Source organism: Podarcis raffonei, chromosome 5 (assembly GCF_027172205.1).
Source record: "Podarcis raffonei isolate rPodRaf1 chromosome 5, rPodRaf1.pri, whole genome shotgun sequence".
Taxonomy (NCBI): domain Eukaryota; kingdom Metazoa; phylum Chordata; class Lepidosauria; order Squamata; family Lacertidae; genus Podarcis; species Podarcis raffonei.
In genome coordinates, this window is record NC_070606.1 from 55,893,792 (window position 1) to 55,908,934 (window position 15,143).

Sequence of the window (15,143 nt, forward strand, 5' to 3'; positions counted from 1 at the left end):
TTCTAGACAATCTCAGGAAGTGGAATAAATCTTACAGCCCAACAGCCTCTTTCACAAGGGGAAGATCTGAAGAGTTAGGTGGAATCTGCAATCCAGCATAGAATTTTTGAACAGGGACCCGAGTAACAGCAGATTTAAGACTTTCTGACAACTTGTCTCTGACTGTGGCCTTGATAACCAACAAACAAGGGACCCAGGGAGGCATGGGTCTAGCTCACAGGTATCCCCCTCTCCCATGCACCTTTACTTTGGCAGGCAAGACCCACTGAAAACCAGCCTGAACAAACAGTGAAAGAGTCAGCCCCTAATGCATCAAACTCTGACACTATATTTGAAATCATGTCCTCCAAATTGAACTGAGTTTGTGTGGTTCAATCCGCAAAGAGAGTAGCAGACTAATCACAGCAGGCAATAAATGGCTCAATCTCAAAGTAGAGGCAGTCCAAGTTTACTAGGTCATTTACCACCTGGAATACAATTTAGAGAAGCAACAGCAACAAAGGAAGAGTATATCTTTCTTACTGCAACTGCATTATCTTTTTAAAAAAATGTTCTGTGATGCAATCTGTCCATTTTGTAGCAAGTCAAGCTCAAGCGCCATCTGTGTTCTAGTTATCTCCCTTCCAACTTGAGCCGCTTCATGTCCCCTCTAAATCAACGGTGGTGACAAAGCTGTAGGAGATGATGCCCAGGAGCAACTGTGCGAATAGACAGTTGGCCTGTATTCTGCAAGTCCACAAGACCATCAACAGAGACATTATTGCACTCTGGGGGGAGGGGGGGAGTCTGAGCAGATAAATTATAATGTGAACTATGGAGGAATACTATCAGAGGTAAGCAGAAAGGACACATAATCCAATACTAAAATGCTGAAGTAGTTCTCATTTCTTGTGTCCTGTGTGGGCACCCATCTGTCTCAAAAGAAAATGGGGTATGCTTCCATGAGTGAAGTCAAACTGCTGTGGTTGCAGCACCTAAGTAACTACCTCAGGGCACAAGCCTGGGCAGTGTGTATGGCGGCCCTGGCTGCCCAGACAGCAAGACCCCCTCTTGGCCTCGCTGATGTGGTCCAAAGGAAAGCAGAGCAATACATTTGGCACCAGCTTGGCTGCAGGAGTTGCTGGAAGGAGGCGTACAAGACACCATCCAACTGTCTTAGGGACTCCACTCCATATGTATGTAGGGTTTACTCCTTAGCCTTTTCTACTCCAGAAGATATCCTGCAAGGCAGCAGAGGTTTAGGATCAGAGTTTTCGTTCTACTAGATGGGCTACTTTTTCAGGCTGACGAGCACCTCTGCCCCTGTGTTATCCCATACATAGTAGGAATTTTGCAGGGGGGGAGGTGGGAAAAGATAACTTGGACCACTAAGGGCTAATTCACATCTGCTTGCAGATCACTTGCTCAAGTTCAGTGGATAAACCAAAATTAAAACATTTTATCTTACAACACTGCCTTATACATGCTTACACAAAATATACATAATTTAAAATTTATTAAAGAGGACCTTAAGTTGGCTGTTAAGACATTAACAGCAGTACTAATATGGTGGGTTTACCTAGTCCATTAGGACTAGGTGGGCCTCCATCCCCATTATCTCCTTTTTCTCCTTTTGAACTGTAGATGTTACTATCTGCTATTATACCACTATTAAGTATTTACACAACCATGTAGCAACGGCAGTGACAAACGGTATTAAATTATAATCCAAGGTCTGGAAAAGAGGTGTACCTGGAAGACTGACAAAATAAAATGCTGATGTTCAGAGCTTAGTTAATGCTTAATCTTTAGGGAATTAACACTTGACACTTGCCTCATGAAATGAAAATCTTGCTGATGGATATCTAACCCCCTTGAATTTCACAGAATGCATTTCTGGGTTGCTTCTAATCCTTTATCATCAAAAACATGAATGCAACCAGAGAGGACAAGATATCCTGTTAAAAACACCCCCCAAACTTCAGACTCCCCCTGCACAAATCTCCTGAACCTGTCCCCCTCCCAGCCCATGTCTCTCCCCTGTGCCCTAAAATTCAGCTCTGGAACACAACCCTCTGAAACAGAAGAAATGGAAATCCTGTGATGGATACAACCTGTTAGAGCCATTTCCCCCCACTGTAGTAAATGGAAAGACATACAAAGCTCCGGGGGGGGGGAGGCTTCACTTGGGATCTGAAGCATTCCCCTCTGGGGGTTTGAGTAGGTTCCAAACAAAATATTTTTAGTTTTCTAGGTTACCTAGCTTAAGCAGCCAACTAAAGCAGAGCCAGTCCTGCTTAAAAGCCATTTAAACCCAGAAAAGGGGAGCACTGAGCTACATGTGCAGCTACCATTGCACAATGTTTCATATACCACTACACAGGCTTATGCACACTTCCTCTGGTCCTGCTGCTTATCCCCAGGGGAAACCGCTCTTTAGCACTCAGTTGAAGCAAATGGCAATTGGGGTTTTCCCCAGATTGCTATTTGTTCTGATGTGTCACCAAAGAGTGGACTTCCCCTTGGAAAGAATTGGTGCAAAGGAAAAACTACTTAGACCCATGCCTAGGAAGTGTGGGCCAAGTGGAAGTGTGGATGCGTCCACACTTACACAAGTGACTTGGGTTCTTTTCTGTTTGTCCCTGTGCTCTGCTAGTTCAGTAAGGTAAAGGGTAAAGGGACCCTTGACCATTAGGTCCAGTCGTGACCGACTCTGGGGTTGCGGCGCTCATCTCGCTTTATTGGCTGAGGGAGCCGGTGTACAGCTTCTGGGTCATGTGGCCAGCATGACTAAGCCACTTCTGGTGAACCAGAGCAGCTCATGGAAATGCCGTTTACCTTCCCGTTGGAGTGGTACCTATTTATCTACTTGCACTTTGATGTGCTTTCGAACTGCTAGGTTGGCAGGAGCAGGGACTGAGCAACGGGAGCTCATCCCGTCACGGGGATTTGAACCGCTGACCTTCTGATCGGCAAGTCCTAGGCTCTGTGGTTTAACCCACAGCGCCACCCGCATCAGTAGTCACCCACTATTTGCTTTGATGTACTCCATGCCACACTTGCAAGGTTGATTCCAGGTCAGGTTCAATACAAAGCAGCTGTATACATTAGGAAGAGGCACCACTGTTATGGATGCAGACAGTAAGCAACAGATAAACATGCATGCGCGCACGCACAGCTTTAGCTAGTAGGCTTGCCTTTATCGTTGGAGGGTGAAAGCTGGGACATGAATAAAACATGAATTACAGCTCTGAAGCCAGCCTAATGGGCTGTGTAACCTCCTGATTGTTTTTTATTAGGGTTTAGATAGAATTAGCGTTCACGGAGGTCACTGGTTAAAGAGAAATTGGATGGCAGGAAAGTAAGTCAAAGAACCAGGACCTAATTGAAGCAGACACGGATTGGGAATGAGAGAGAGTAGAAGGGGAGCCAGAGTTAAATTATCTAATCATTGGCAAGATAATGCACATGGAGAAGAGGGTGGAAATAAAGGAGACATAAAAGATGAAAGATGACAGCTTAAAGGAAGATCTTCTAACCAAACACTCCATAATTCTTTCACTAAACAATAAATAGAGTCTTGGAAGAACTACTTAGAAGCCTTTCAATCATTTGATTTAATTTGTACAGTGGTCTCGAGATTGTTATCTTGAGGGTAGAGGGTACAACTTAGTGACTATATACTCCAGCAAAGTAAATAAGGCTAAAAATTATGGGGAAAGTGATGCATTGATAGAAACATAAAAATATTCATAGAAGTAAACTATACATAAAACAATAATTAATGTATTCTGGACAAGTTGTGAGCTGGTATTAAAAACAAGCTAGTCTTTAATGGATTCCTGCCAGTCAACAAAGTAACTTCTGTGGTATCATGTAAAAACCCACCACCACCACATACACAAAATAATAACAATAGAATCATTGAGCAAAAAGGGCCAGGACTCCATCTGCCCATACTGAGGCAGAATTCTCCCTATGAACACAGCAGCCACAAGAAGCCACACCATCGCCATGCATCAGACTAAGGATGATTTAAGGTTGCTCAGGCAAGCAAGTTTTACCAAAGCAGAAGTCACATGGTGGGGAAGGAGGAAGAGACATAGTGGCTTAGTACACATGAGATACTAAGCCAAACCACAGCTGGTTTGGGGAAAATGACTACTGCAGATACTCCTTAAGCATGTAAAAGCTGTACACATCAAATGGAAACATGCACATATGTGATAAATTGATCACCAAATTATTACTGGATGAATTGATAATTGATCATTTGATCTGGGCAGTGTTTGATGAGGGAGGAATTTTAAAGAAGGAAGTGGAGTGGCTAGGCCAGACAAGGTCTGCCTGAAAAGGTGGGATGGCCTTCTACCTCATCCAGTTAGATCATTAGAACTGTCTGAATGACAAAGGGTCTCTGGTTAAAAGAGTAACATGGGAAGAAATTCATTTGAAGTCATCATGCACATCATGTATGTCAGAACATATGTCATCTGTATATATGGATATGTGTGATCTATTGGTAAAGATTCTGTTGTCATCATAATGTAGTAATCAATGAGGGCTACAGTAAATAAGGAAAGGATCAGCCTCACACACACTGGTTTTCACCATCATTGGAGGCCCATGATATAAGCATAAGGAGAGCTCTTCTGAATACACCCAAAGGCATGACTCATCCAGCATCCTGTTTCCCATGGTGGATAACTAGATGTCTCTGGGAAGCTCAAAAGCAGGACATAAAGGCAATAGCTGTCTCCCACCGTTCTTTCTCAACAAGTCCTATTCAGAGGCATCTGGAGGACAGCGGGAGATGTTTCTAAAGCAATCTCTAAATTGCCCATTGTAGTCTTTATTTACAGCATTTAAAAAAAACAAAAAACTTATCCAGCTAGTTTATTGCATAGAACAAAACAAGGGAAAATTAACTGATGGTAAAATAGTAGCATGAAGTACAGTGGTACCTCTGGATACGAACGTGATCCGTTCTGGAGCCCCGTTCGCATCCAGAAGCAAATGCAACCCACGTCTGCGCGTGCACAGGTTGCGATTTGCCACTTCTGCGCATGCGCGTGATGCCATTTTGACTGTGCATGTGCAAGTGGCGAAACTCGGAAGTAATGTGTTCCATTACTTCCAGGTTGCCGCGGAGCGCAACCTGAAAGTGCTCAACCTGAAGCACATTTAACCCGAGGTATGACTGTAAACAGACTCTAAGCAATGAGTATTGAGCTGCCTCAACAATTCCAGATGGCAGTGGTGGGCACCCTTTCCCCATCAGCAGACGGTGAGACAGGGGATGCTTCACCTCTGCGGTCACACAAATCCTTCCCTGATTACAGTACATACTTCCTCTGCTGCCCTAGTTCACAGCACAGTGGGAGGGAAGGATGTGGGAAACAGAAAGATGCATCAGTGAGAGAGACGACACAATTTCTCCACTTGTGACATACCTGTGCTCAAGTATGACAGAAATGCTTCAGCATGCTAGGCAAATGGGAGTTTTCGTGTGTGTCTATTATGGATGTAAACTGTTGTCAATTTTATTATGATGTCTTTCTGCTAAAGAAAAGTCTTTCTCCCATTCTGTTGTGCTCACATTTTGCATTACAAACCACAGTCTGAACCATGTTTTTTCCAGTGACAAGTCTTTATGAAATTAATGCCAGTAACCTTCTGGGGCTCTTCAGAAGAACAGGAGTATCCACCTGTCTGAATCTTAATTATGTCTATTCAAGTCCCAATGAATTCAATGGGGCTTAGCCCCAGGTAAGTCTTTGCACACAGTGAATAACTGTTGTCTAATTAATGTATATGGCACACACATCCTTACAGCTCAGTCCCAAATCCCACTGAATGGATGAGGCTTAATGGCTGCCATTTTGCTTGGTGAAGACTGGGACTGAATATTGCAAAGACCACTAGGGGAAATAGCATTAGCACCCCAAACTGTTCTCACTGTCTTTCAGACATCCCAGGAAAAACATAAACAAGTTACAGGTGAATGTCCTAGCAGCAATAGAAGATTGCTCTACCAAGTGTGAACCACTGATAGTCAGAATTACCCCCAACAGTGTGTCATGGACATCCCAGCACAAAAATGGTGGCCATAGGCAGCAATTAAATAGAAGCCATTACACTGCAATGGTGAAAAATGTCACAAAAAGCCAGCCAGACCCAGACCACACACACACACACACACACACACACACGGAGAAGGAGAGGGAGGGAGGGAGGGAGGGAGGGAGAGAGAGAGGGAGAGGGAGAGGGAAAGGGAGAGAGAGAGAGAGAGAGAGAGAGAGAGAGAGAGAGAGAGAGAGAGAGATGCATTGTTCTCTTTCCTCAGTGGAGTGCCTACAAATGCACTGAGAAAGATTTCCCACCTAGCTGTGATGGAGACTTCTCAAAATAAGTGAGGGAAATGAGATGGACAGGAGAAACCCAGATGCTGAATGCTAATTTATCTTAATAGCTACAACGAAGATCTTGATTCCATCTCTGTCTAGGTGCTGAAACCGTTTAGAAAATGGCCATTCAACTGCTTAACAATGGAAGAGGCATTTTCCTTAAAGGGTTGGCATGAGTGTGAAAACACAGCAAATGACATGCCAAGAAGTGATCTCCAAGCTACCAAATACGCCAAGTGCAATTAGCGGCATAATCTGCTGAACATATAATTACAAGGGTGTTCTATTCAGGCCGGATTTACAGATTAGTCAGTTGGTTGCGCCTGCAAAAAAAGGAAAGAAAGATGGGAAGAGACATTAATGGAATATCAAAATATAAGTTTGCTGAACGACAAATCAAGGCTTTAGAATGGGGGGGGGGCCTTCTTCCAAAATGTGTCTCCGATGTTCCAAACAGCTTTGTGTGACATTTGCTTCAAAAGGATTCCTGGTTACATGAAAAATAGCTCTGAATGAGAAGAGAGAGGGAACTGAGCATTAATTTTTAATGGCATTTCCCCCAAGCATATCATTCCTTCTTTGTTTTTTTTAAAAAATTTATTCTTCTGGGTTTTTTGTGTTTTTCTTTGCTTACTCTTGTTCATGAAAGGCTGACAGACTCTCAGCCTTGACAAGGGACATTTCCAATCTGATCAAAAGCAGGTACGGCATTGATAGCAGAATAAAAGGCTTGCACTCTGCAAAATATTCTTATGTCCGCTTGCCTAGTGCTTTAGGGCCTATCCCAAGGACAGAGCTGGACTCTATGGTTCAAGGTTCAATGATAAAATGAAAAGAGGAGAGCTAAGCCTCTGAATCGTGAGCCGGGCACTGTTGTCCAGCCTCATATAGCCCTGAAAACTGAACTGTGAACTGAAATCTAGACTAGCTCAATTGCGCACTTTGTAGTCTCTTATCAAAGCACGTTTGAGACAGAGTTATGTTTGCAGCCTGAAATGCTTTATCTTTAGGGAACAGAAACATCTCGTAAGATTATCTTCATCATGAAGCTTGGGAAGCCAAGCATTTGGAACAAAGTTAGCCAGTAATTCATTCTACATCAATATGGGGAAACCCATCATAATTTGGTATCAAGATAAATCCTCGGGTAATTGCTTGAGCAATTAATGGCACAACAGGCTAATTATCTATGTACATGTATTTGGCTTTAAAAGAGGTTGCAAAGCAAATGGAAATGGGGGGTGCACACCCCACACCCCCAAAAGCACATTAATGCTAAACATGCTGCGAAGGAATGGAACTTTTCGGCCATTTTGTGCCAGTTCTCAGTTGTAGAATGGATGCTTTCTGTTTAGAGGCTGCTCTTGCCAGAGGATTCAGAAAGTCATAGAAGGTAAATTTCAAGAAGCTGAAAGGGGAAGAGAAACCCGGGTACAACAAGGGTCAGAAATCAGAAGAAAGAAGCCAAGATGGAGAGTGTTGCAGGGGATCTAGACTCAAGAGACAGAAGAAGCTGAACTGAAAGCAAGAAGACTGTTAGCTGCACTGCCAATGAACTATGATGAAGTGAAATAAATTGCTTTATTGCTAAGTCTTGGCTACAGTAGGGAAGTAATAGACTATTGTCATGATGTGAGCTTTTGGGAAAGCTAAATCTAGGAAAATATTGTATTTTATACAAGCTATTTTATACAGTGGTACCTTGGGTTACATATGCTTCAGGTTACATACGCTTCAGGTTACAGACTCCACTAACCCAGAAATAGTGCTTCAGGTTAAGAACTTTGCTTCAGGATGAGAACAGAAATCGTGCTCCGGCGTCGCAGCAGCAGCAGGAGGCCCCATTAGCTAAAGTGGTGCTTCAGGTTAAGAACAGTTTCAGGTTAAGTACGGACCTTCGGAATGAATTAAGTGCGTAACCCGAAGTACCACTGTACTGACATGATGATGTCTCCTAGGTTAGGAAGTTTTCAGCTGTCTGGAAATGCTGAGTGTATGGTATAAATCTACCCAGTGTAGATTGTTCAGTGCTCCCTTTGATAGCTATCCATACTCCCCTGCTTCTGTCTCACACATCCAGAACACTGGCTTTCACTTGACATCACTTTTATGAAAGCAGAAGCTGGGGTGTGTTTTTCTTTTCCAGGTGCCATATCTAACACTCATCCACCCACCCACACAGCAATTTTGCTATAGATAACGACTGTTTTCACATTTCCAGTGCAGCCACATTTCCTTGGAAATAAAATCCTGACATACCTACAAACAAAAAAAGAGGAAGAGAAACAGACCATTTTGTGAAACCGTAGCTTTGTCTCCTGCTGACATATCATTATCCACTGGACAAACTGAGAAGCCACTGCTAACAACATAATAAGGAATCTAAGCACATTGCACTCTCTCAGGTGTGAAGTAGCCAAACCAAGATAAAGCTTAATGGCTTGTCACTTTAAAATAAGCTGTTTGCCTTTACCAAATATGCTGGCTGAATCCTTTCCCCTGTAGTAAGATTGGCTTAGTACTAGAAACGGCATGCTTCTACAGCGTACTTATTTTAACATAGAGTTTCTTCACCTTGTTGCACTAGAATACAGTTTTTGAAAAGGAAATTGGTAGTCCAAGCAGGTTAATGGAAAGAGATCTCCCCACTGTTCTTGTCAATGACTCTTTTAGAGTCTGAAAGCAGCAATAATTCTACATTAAATTGACCAGAGAAGTTCTGAAGGAGTAGATGTGGCAGCTGCAGCAGCAATCCAGCATATGGACCTGAGCCTCCCTAGAACCTGGAACCAACATCCTATGCCCTTTTCTGTGTGACCCCTCCAAGAGATATTTATAGGGGAGTAATAAGAGAATGTGCTGGATTATGGAGAAAGCTAGAGAGTTCCAGAAAGACATCTACTTCTGCTTCATTGACTATGCAAAAGCCTTTGACTGTGTTGACCACAGCAAACTATGGCAAGTTCTTAAAGAAATGGGAGTGCCTGATCACCTCATCTGTCTCCTGAGAAATCTCTATGTGGGACAAGAAGGTACAGTTAGAACTGGATATGGAACAACTGATTGGTTCAAAATTGGGAAAGGAGTACGACAAGGCTGTATAATGTCTCCCTGTTTATTTAACGTATATGCAGAATTCATCATGCGAAAGGCTGGGCTGGATGAATCCGAAGCCGGAATTAAGATTGCCGGAAGAAATATCAACAACCTCAGATATGCAGATGACACAACCTTGATGGCAGAAAGTGAGGAGGAATTAAAGAACCTTTTATTGAGGGTGAAAGAGGAGAGCGCAAAATATGGTCTGAAGCTCAACATCAAAAAAACGAAGATCATGGCCACTGGTCCCATCACCTCCTGGCAAATAGAAGGGGAAGAAATGGAGGCAGTGAGAGATTTTACTTTCTTGGGCTCCATGATCACTGCAGATGGTGACAGCAGTCACAAAATTAAAAGATGCCTGCTTCTTGGGAGAAAAGCAATGACAAACCTAGACAGCATCTTAAAAAGTAGAGACATCACCTTGCCAACAAAGGTCCGTATAGTTAAAGCTATGGTTTTCCCAGTAGTGATGTATGGAAGTGAGAGCTGATCGCCGAAGAATTGATGCTTTTGAATTATGGTGCTGGAGGAGACTCTTGAGAGTCCCATGGACTGCAAGAAGATCCAACCTCTCCATTCTGAAGGAAATCAGCCCTGAGTGCTCACTGGAAGGACAGATCGTGAAGCTGAGGCTCCAATACTTTGGCCACCTCATGAGAAGAGAAGACTCCCTGGAAAAGACCCTGATGTTGGGAAAGATGGAGGGCACAAGGAGAAGGGGACGACAGAGGATGAGATGGTTGGATGGTGTTCTTGAAGCTACCAGCATGAGTTTGATCAAACTGCGGGAGGCAGTGGAGGACAGAAGTGCCTGGCGTGCTCTGGTCCATGGGGTCACGAAGAGTCCAACACGACTGAACGACTAAACAACAACAAAACAAGAGAATAGGCTTTTTCCATGGCTGCCCTCCAGTCAGGGAATGCTATCCCCATGGAAGTTTGCTTGCCAATGACTGTCATCTTTTGAATGCCAAGCCAATAAATTAATAATAATAATAAATAAAATAATAATAATAATAATAATAATAATAATAATAATAATAATAATAATAATAATCTATTATTTATACCTCACCCATCTGGAGGGGTTTCCCCAGCCATTCTGGGCGGCTCCCAACAGAATATTAAAAACACGATAAACATCAAACTTCAAATCCTAGCATTTGGACAATATAAATGGTCTAAATATCAGTAGCTGTTTCTAGTGTTCATTCTCAATGTAGATGAGTATCATGAACATTATTTGTTTATTTGCCTTGTTTTAATGATATGTAATATTGTATTTTATTTTTCTTGTAATTTTCTTTGGGATGCCTTTTGGCTACGTGAAGTGATGAATAAGTTTAATAAACTATATTTAATAAAATTAATAAAAAAGCTAATGCCTAATAAAGGTCCTACAGCTTGTTCAGACATATTCTTAGGTCCGGACAAGAGGCGAGTATGGATGAATAGGAATGGGCAAATCTGTCCATTTTGGTTTCTCATTTTCCCCCAATCTTACGTTCAGTTCTCAACATTTCCACATAGGTTTTTTGTTATTTTTTTAAGGCCCTCAGGAAAAATCATCAATTTTTAATTGTGAATTCCCCCTAATATACACATCATCTATGCAATATTACCTAATTTTTGCAAAACACTTTCCCCTAAAATGATGCATCTTTGTATGTTCCTTTCACTAATATATACATTTATGTTTCACTCTAGTATACCGATATGCATGATTATACACATTACTTGGCTGGAGAACTGCATTTCAAAATTCAGAGGAAATTGAATTTCAGAGGTTGGCTGTGTTTTGGTTTCAATATTGTTTTGGAAAGTGTGAATGCAAACTTGAACTGCAAACTTAAAATGCAAACTGAATTGAATTTCTCCTTATCCCTGCAGGTAAGGATAATGTTGGGCTTAACATCTGGAGCTATTAAGGGCTTATAGGACAAAACAAATGCCTCAAACTGTGCACTGAAAATCAAAGTTCAAGGCACAAATGAGATGGATGAGATAAACTAAAACTCCCATTTACCATGAGCATGAAAATCAGGAGCATGTCCACAGAAATCAGATTGTTTAGCCACTGCTTATAAGAGAGAACTGGTGACCTAGACTTTGATCGGTTCTGTAAATAAGGGGAGCTTGTTTCTGCACTGCATGCATTTGATCTGGCATCCAAGGAAACAATGTACTACAGAAGTGCAACTATCAAAGCCATTGGGGGTTGGGGACAGAGAGGATACAATTATTAATGAAGCATAAGAGCCAGCATACAGACAGCCTCGCCCTGAAATGAACCCAGCCAAAGAGGCACAAACCCACTGTCTTGCCAAGGCACCTTGATTAACTCCACAACTTACGTCATTATCTGTGATTCTATGCCTGGCTCCACGAGGGACCCATCCACAAAGAGAGGTTTTGATGTGAAGCCATATTTATTCCAGGTCCTTCCTTCATCGAAACTCACCCTGGGATTGAGAGAGAGGAGATAAATGCACATAAAAGGGTCTCACTGGAGCCATTTCCAAAGTAATTAAGCACCTTCTGAGGATGGTGAGCGACAATAGCTGGATTTATAAACAGGCGCCAATCTTCACTGCCTTGACTTGTTATTAATTAATGCTGTGCTTTGAGGCACTTTGAAGAAATAACGTGCCATGAACAGTTATCAAAGTCAAAGAGGGATGGTGCTGCCCAAATTGAATACCAGCTTAGCTCCAATCAGGAGAAACTGGATCCTGCAACAGAAGACGTCACTTCAGCAAGTGCAGGCAACTATTGCCTATTAGTTTGTTGCAGGAGCGAATGGTTTTTTAAAAAAATAATCAAAGGGAGGTTTTATGTTCTTGATTTAAATATGCATTGTGTTAGGTACAAAGTTAAAACTTTAACTGTTATTCAAAAAGGAAAGAAACATAGTGTGAATGTATTGCAACTCTGCGAGTAAGAATGTATGCGGACTGAAATATGAAAACTCAAGCAAAAATAAATAAAGTGTTCTGGGAATACAACACATTGAATTATCTTGTCAAACATCGCTGAACTAGGAATGCTTGAGGAATCCAATCTTCTGCTTTCTGATATGACCTGACTTAATCCACACCTCCAGGACCAATCTGTGGTCCTGTGGACAATGTGATCTACAAACAAATATTCAGAGAGAGTTCTTGTTTTTTGTTTTAAAGAAACATGAACAAAAGTGTGTGTGTGTGTGTGTGTGTGTGTGTGTGTGTGTAAGAAAAATGAATTTAGAAATCCGCATTTTCAGATAAGATGAGCTTTAAAATATGTTTTCAAGAACATATTAAAAGTGGGGATTTTTTTTAGTACAGATATAGATAAGTTTATGAGTGAGCACATGCAAAAGTGACAGAGATTGGAAAACTTGATAAGGCAGTATATATAATTTTACCAGTGTGCATGTGCACTTGTGTATGTTAAGAAGCTACTGCGAAAAAGCAGTCAACACAATTGCATCAAGATTATTTCTGTCAATATAATTGCATCAAGATTATTTACATATGCACAGGAGCACACATGCACATAAAAAAACATGTCAAAAAAGAATCCTGATTCATTCTTATGCACAATAGTATCAATATTACTTTTCTCCTGTTTAATCAATGCACGTCAGCTCACCAGTAATATAAAAGAAGAGGGAAAGCAATTGAATTGGAGTAGGTGAAGCCTGAGGCAAACCATGCATATTCCAATTCCAGAATTAAGCACAGAAATTATCCTAGTTATAGTTGGAGGAATGGAGCACAAGGAAGAACAAACTACACATTTTCATTGTCTAGTGAATACATCTGCAGCTGCTGACCTTAACTATACAAAAATGTATATCTCTGTTTGCAGGTGAGCATACATAAGTGAGGTATTTTTATGTACGATGGCTAAGAACTATGCTTGGTCCCTTCGGTAGGACCAAAGAACAAGTGATGGCCAGTCATGTTGAAGGTTTTCTCTGACATTTTTATTTACTTATTTTTACAAATTAAATGTGGCCCCAGAGGTGGCAATTTGGAAAGGAGGAACAAGGCAAAGGCTTCATAGACGCTTTTCATCCAGCTACAATATCACCACCCCATTTTTGGTGAGAAAACAATGGGAGAGGAAAAACCCCTCTCTTCACACAAATGCCCCCAAGTGCAGCCTTCAAAGCTGCATTTGATTAAAAAAAATAAATTGGAGAGGAACCACACAGAACTACCACACAAAATTTGATCCTTATTTACAATGGGTAGGATTTTACTCTGCTTATTCCACTGTAGTTCATGGCTATATTTGATATGAGATTTCTTTTCCCCCTGCAGAACTGTCTTCACTGAGTTTTGGATTCAAAAAGCAGAAGCCCCTGTGGAATCCACACTATCCTTCTGTAAATCCCAGAAAAGCCAAGTCAAAGTCTTGATGGTGGAGGATGTTTCATAGAATCAAGCCTTGGGCAAACCTGTCAACATATGGTCCGTCTCTTTCAAATATTTTTTTCACCTCTAATAACCATTCCATCCCATTCCTACATATATACCCTCCTTCTCTCATAACACTAGAACTCATAGACATCCAGTGAAGCTGAATGTTTGAATATTCGGGACAGAAAAAAAGAAAGTACTTTGTCACCCGGTGCATAGTTAAACTATGGAACTCTCTTTTGCAGGAGGCAGTGAAGGTCACCAACCTGGTGAGGATATTTCACCCCTCCCATTGCAAGAATCTGCTGATGTTTCAGAGAGGAGGGGGCGGATTTTGCTCATTACTTATTCCGCTCCAGCCTGACTTCAAAGGGGAGTCTGAGTGTTATCTGTGTATAGATAAGGTCGCTGCTCATGCAGCTGTAACACTCAGTGCAGTCCAACGTCTCCATTTAGTCTGTAGTTAGTTTGTATAGTAGCTGTAGAGAATAAAGGAAGTTATTCTACAAAAGCTGTCGTTCGTGTGGTTCATGCTCTGCTGTGCTCTGCTGACTACTGGAAGTGAGTTTGGTGCTCACAGCTCTGAGTTGTGAGTCCACAGCACTTAGACCTGCTTCCTGTGTGGAAGGTCTCTGGAAGTGCTTTCCAGCTCGCCTGGCCCAGTCGGGGCTGAAGAGGTTGAGCCCAGTCAGTGGCACTGGCTCAAAGGCGAAGATGACACCTGGATAGCTTTAAAAGATGATTAGACAAATGATAATTCTATTCATGGCTACTAGCCATGATGGAGGCTTTGCTCTGCCTCCACAGATGGAGGCAGTAATGCTTCTAAATACCAGTTGCTGGAAACTGCAGGAGAGGAGAGTACTCTGTTGCTTAGCTCCTCCTCGCAGGTTTCCCACAGCCATATGGTTGGTCACTGTATGGGCAATCTATCCAGAAGGTATCTGTATTTCGAGGAGATAGTGCTCTAACTTGGTTATCATTCCTGCTCGGGTTAACTCCCCCCTCTCTAAGCTCTTTAATTTCTTTAATTTCCTGGTCCTAATCTGTTGGAAGGAAGAAATATTGCTGGGTACCTTCTTTTGATATTGGACATTGTTTGAAGAAAGTAAGGCATTGGGAGATATATTGTTGTTGTTTAGTCGTTTAGTCAGCTTGGTCAAACTCATGTTCATAGCTTCAGGAACACTGTCCAACCAATCTCAATATCTGTCGTCCCCTTCTCCTTGTGCCCTCCATCTTTCCC

The 15,143-nt window shown here is 41.9% G+C and overlaps 1 protein-coding gene across 1 annotated transcript in view; it reads right to left on the minus strand.

The window, feature by feature from the left end:
- The window catches only part of SORCS3 (sortilin related VPS10 domain containing receptor 3), a 431,276-nt gene that overhangs the window by 63,963 nt on the left and 352,170 nt on the right, over positions 1-15,143 (minus strand). The window contains exon 14 of the mRNA XM_053389270.1: positions 11,843-11,950. Within this exon, the coding sequence (XP_053245245.1) occupies positions 11,843-11,950 (108 nt within the window). The remainder of the gene's footprint in view (positions 1-11,842; positions 11,951-15,143) is intronic.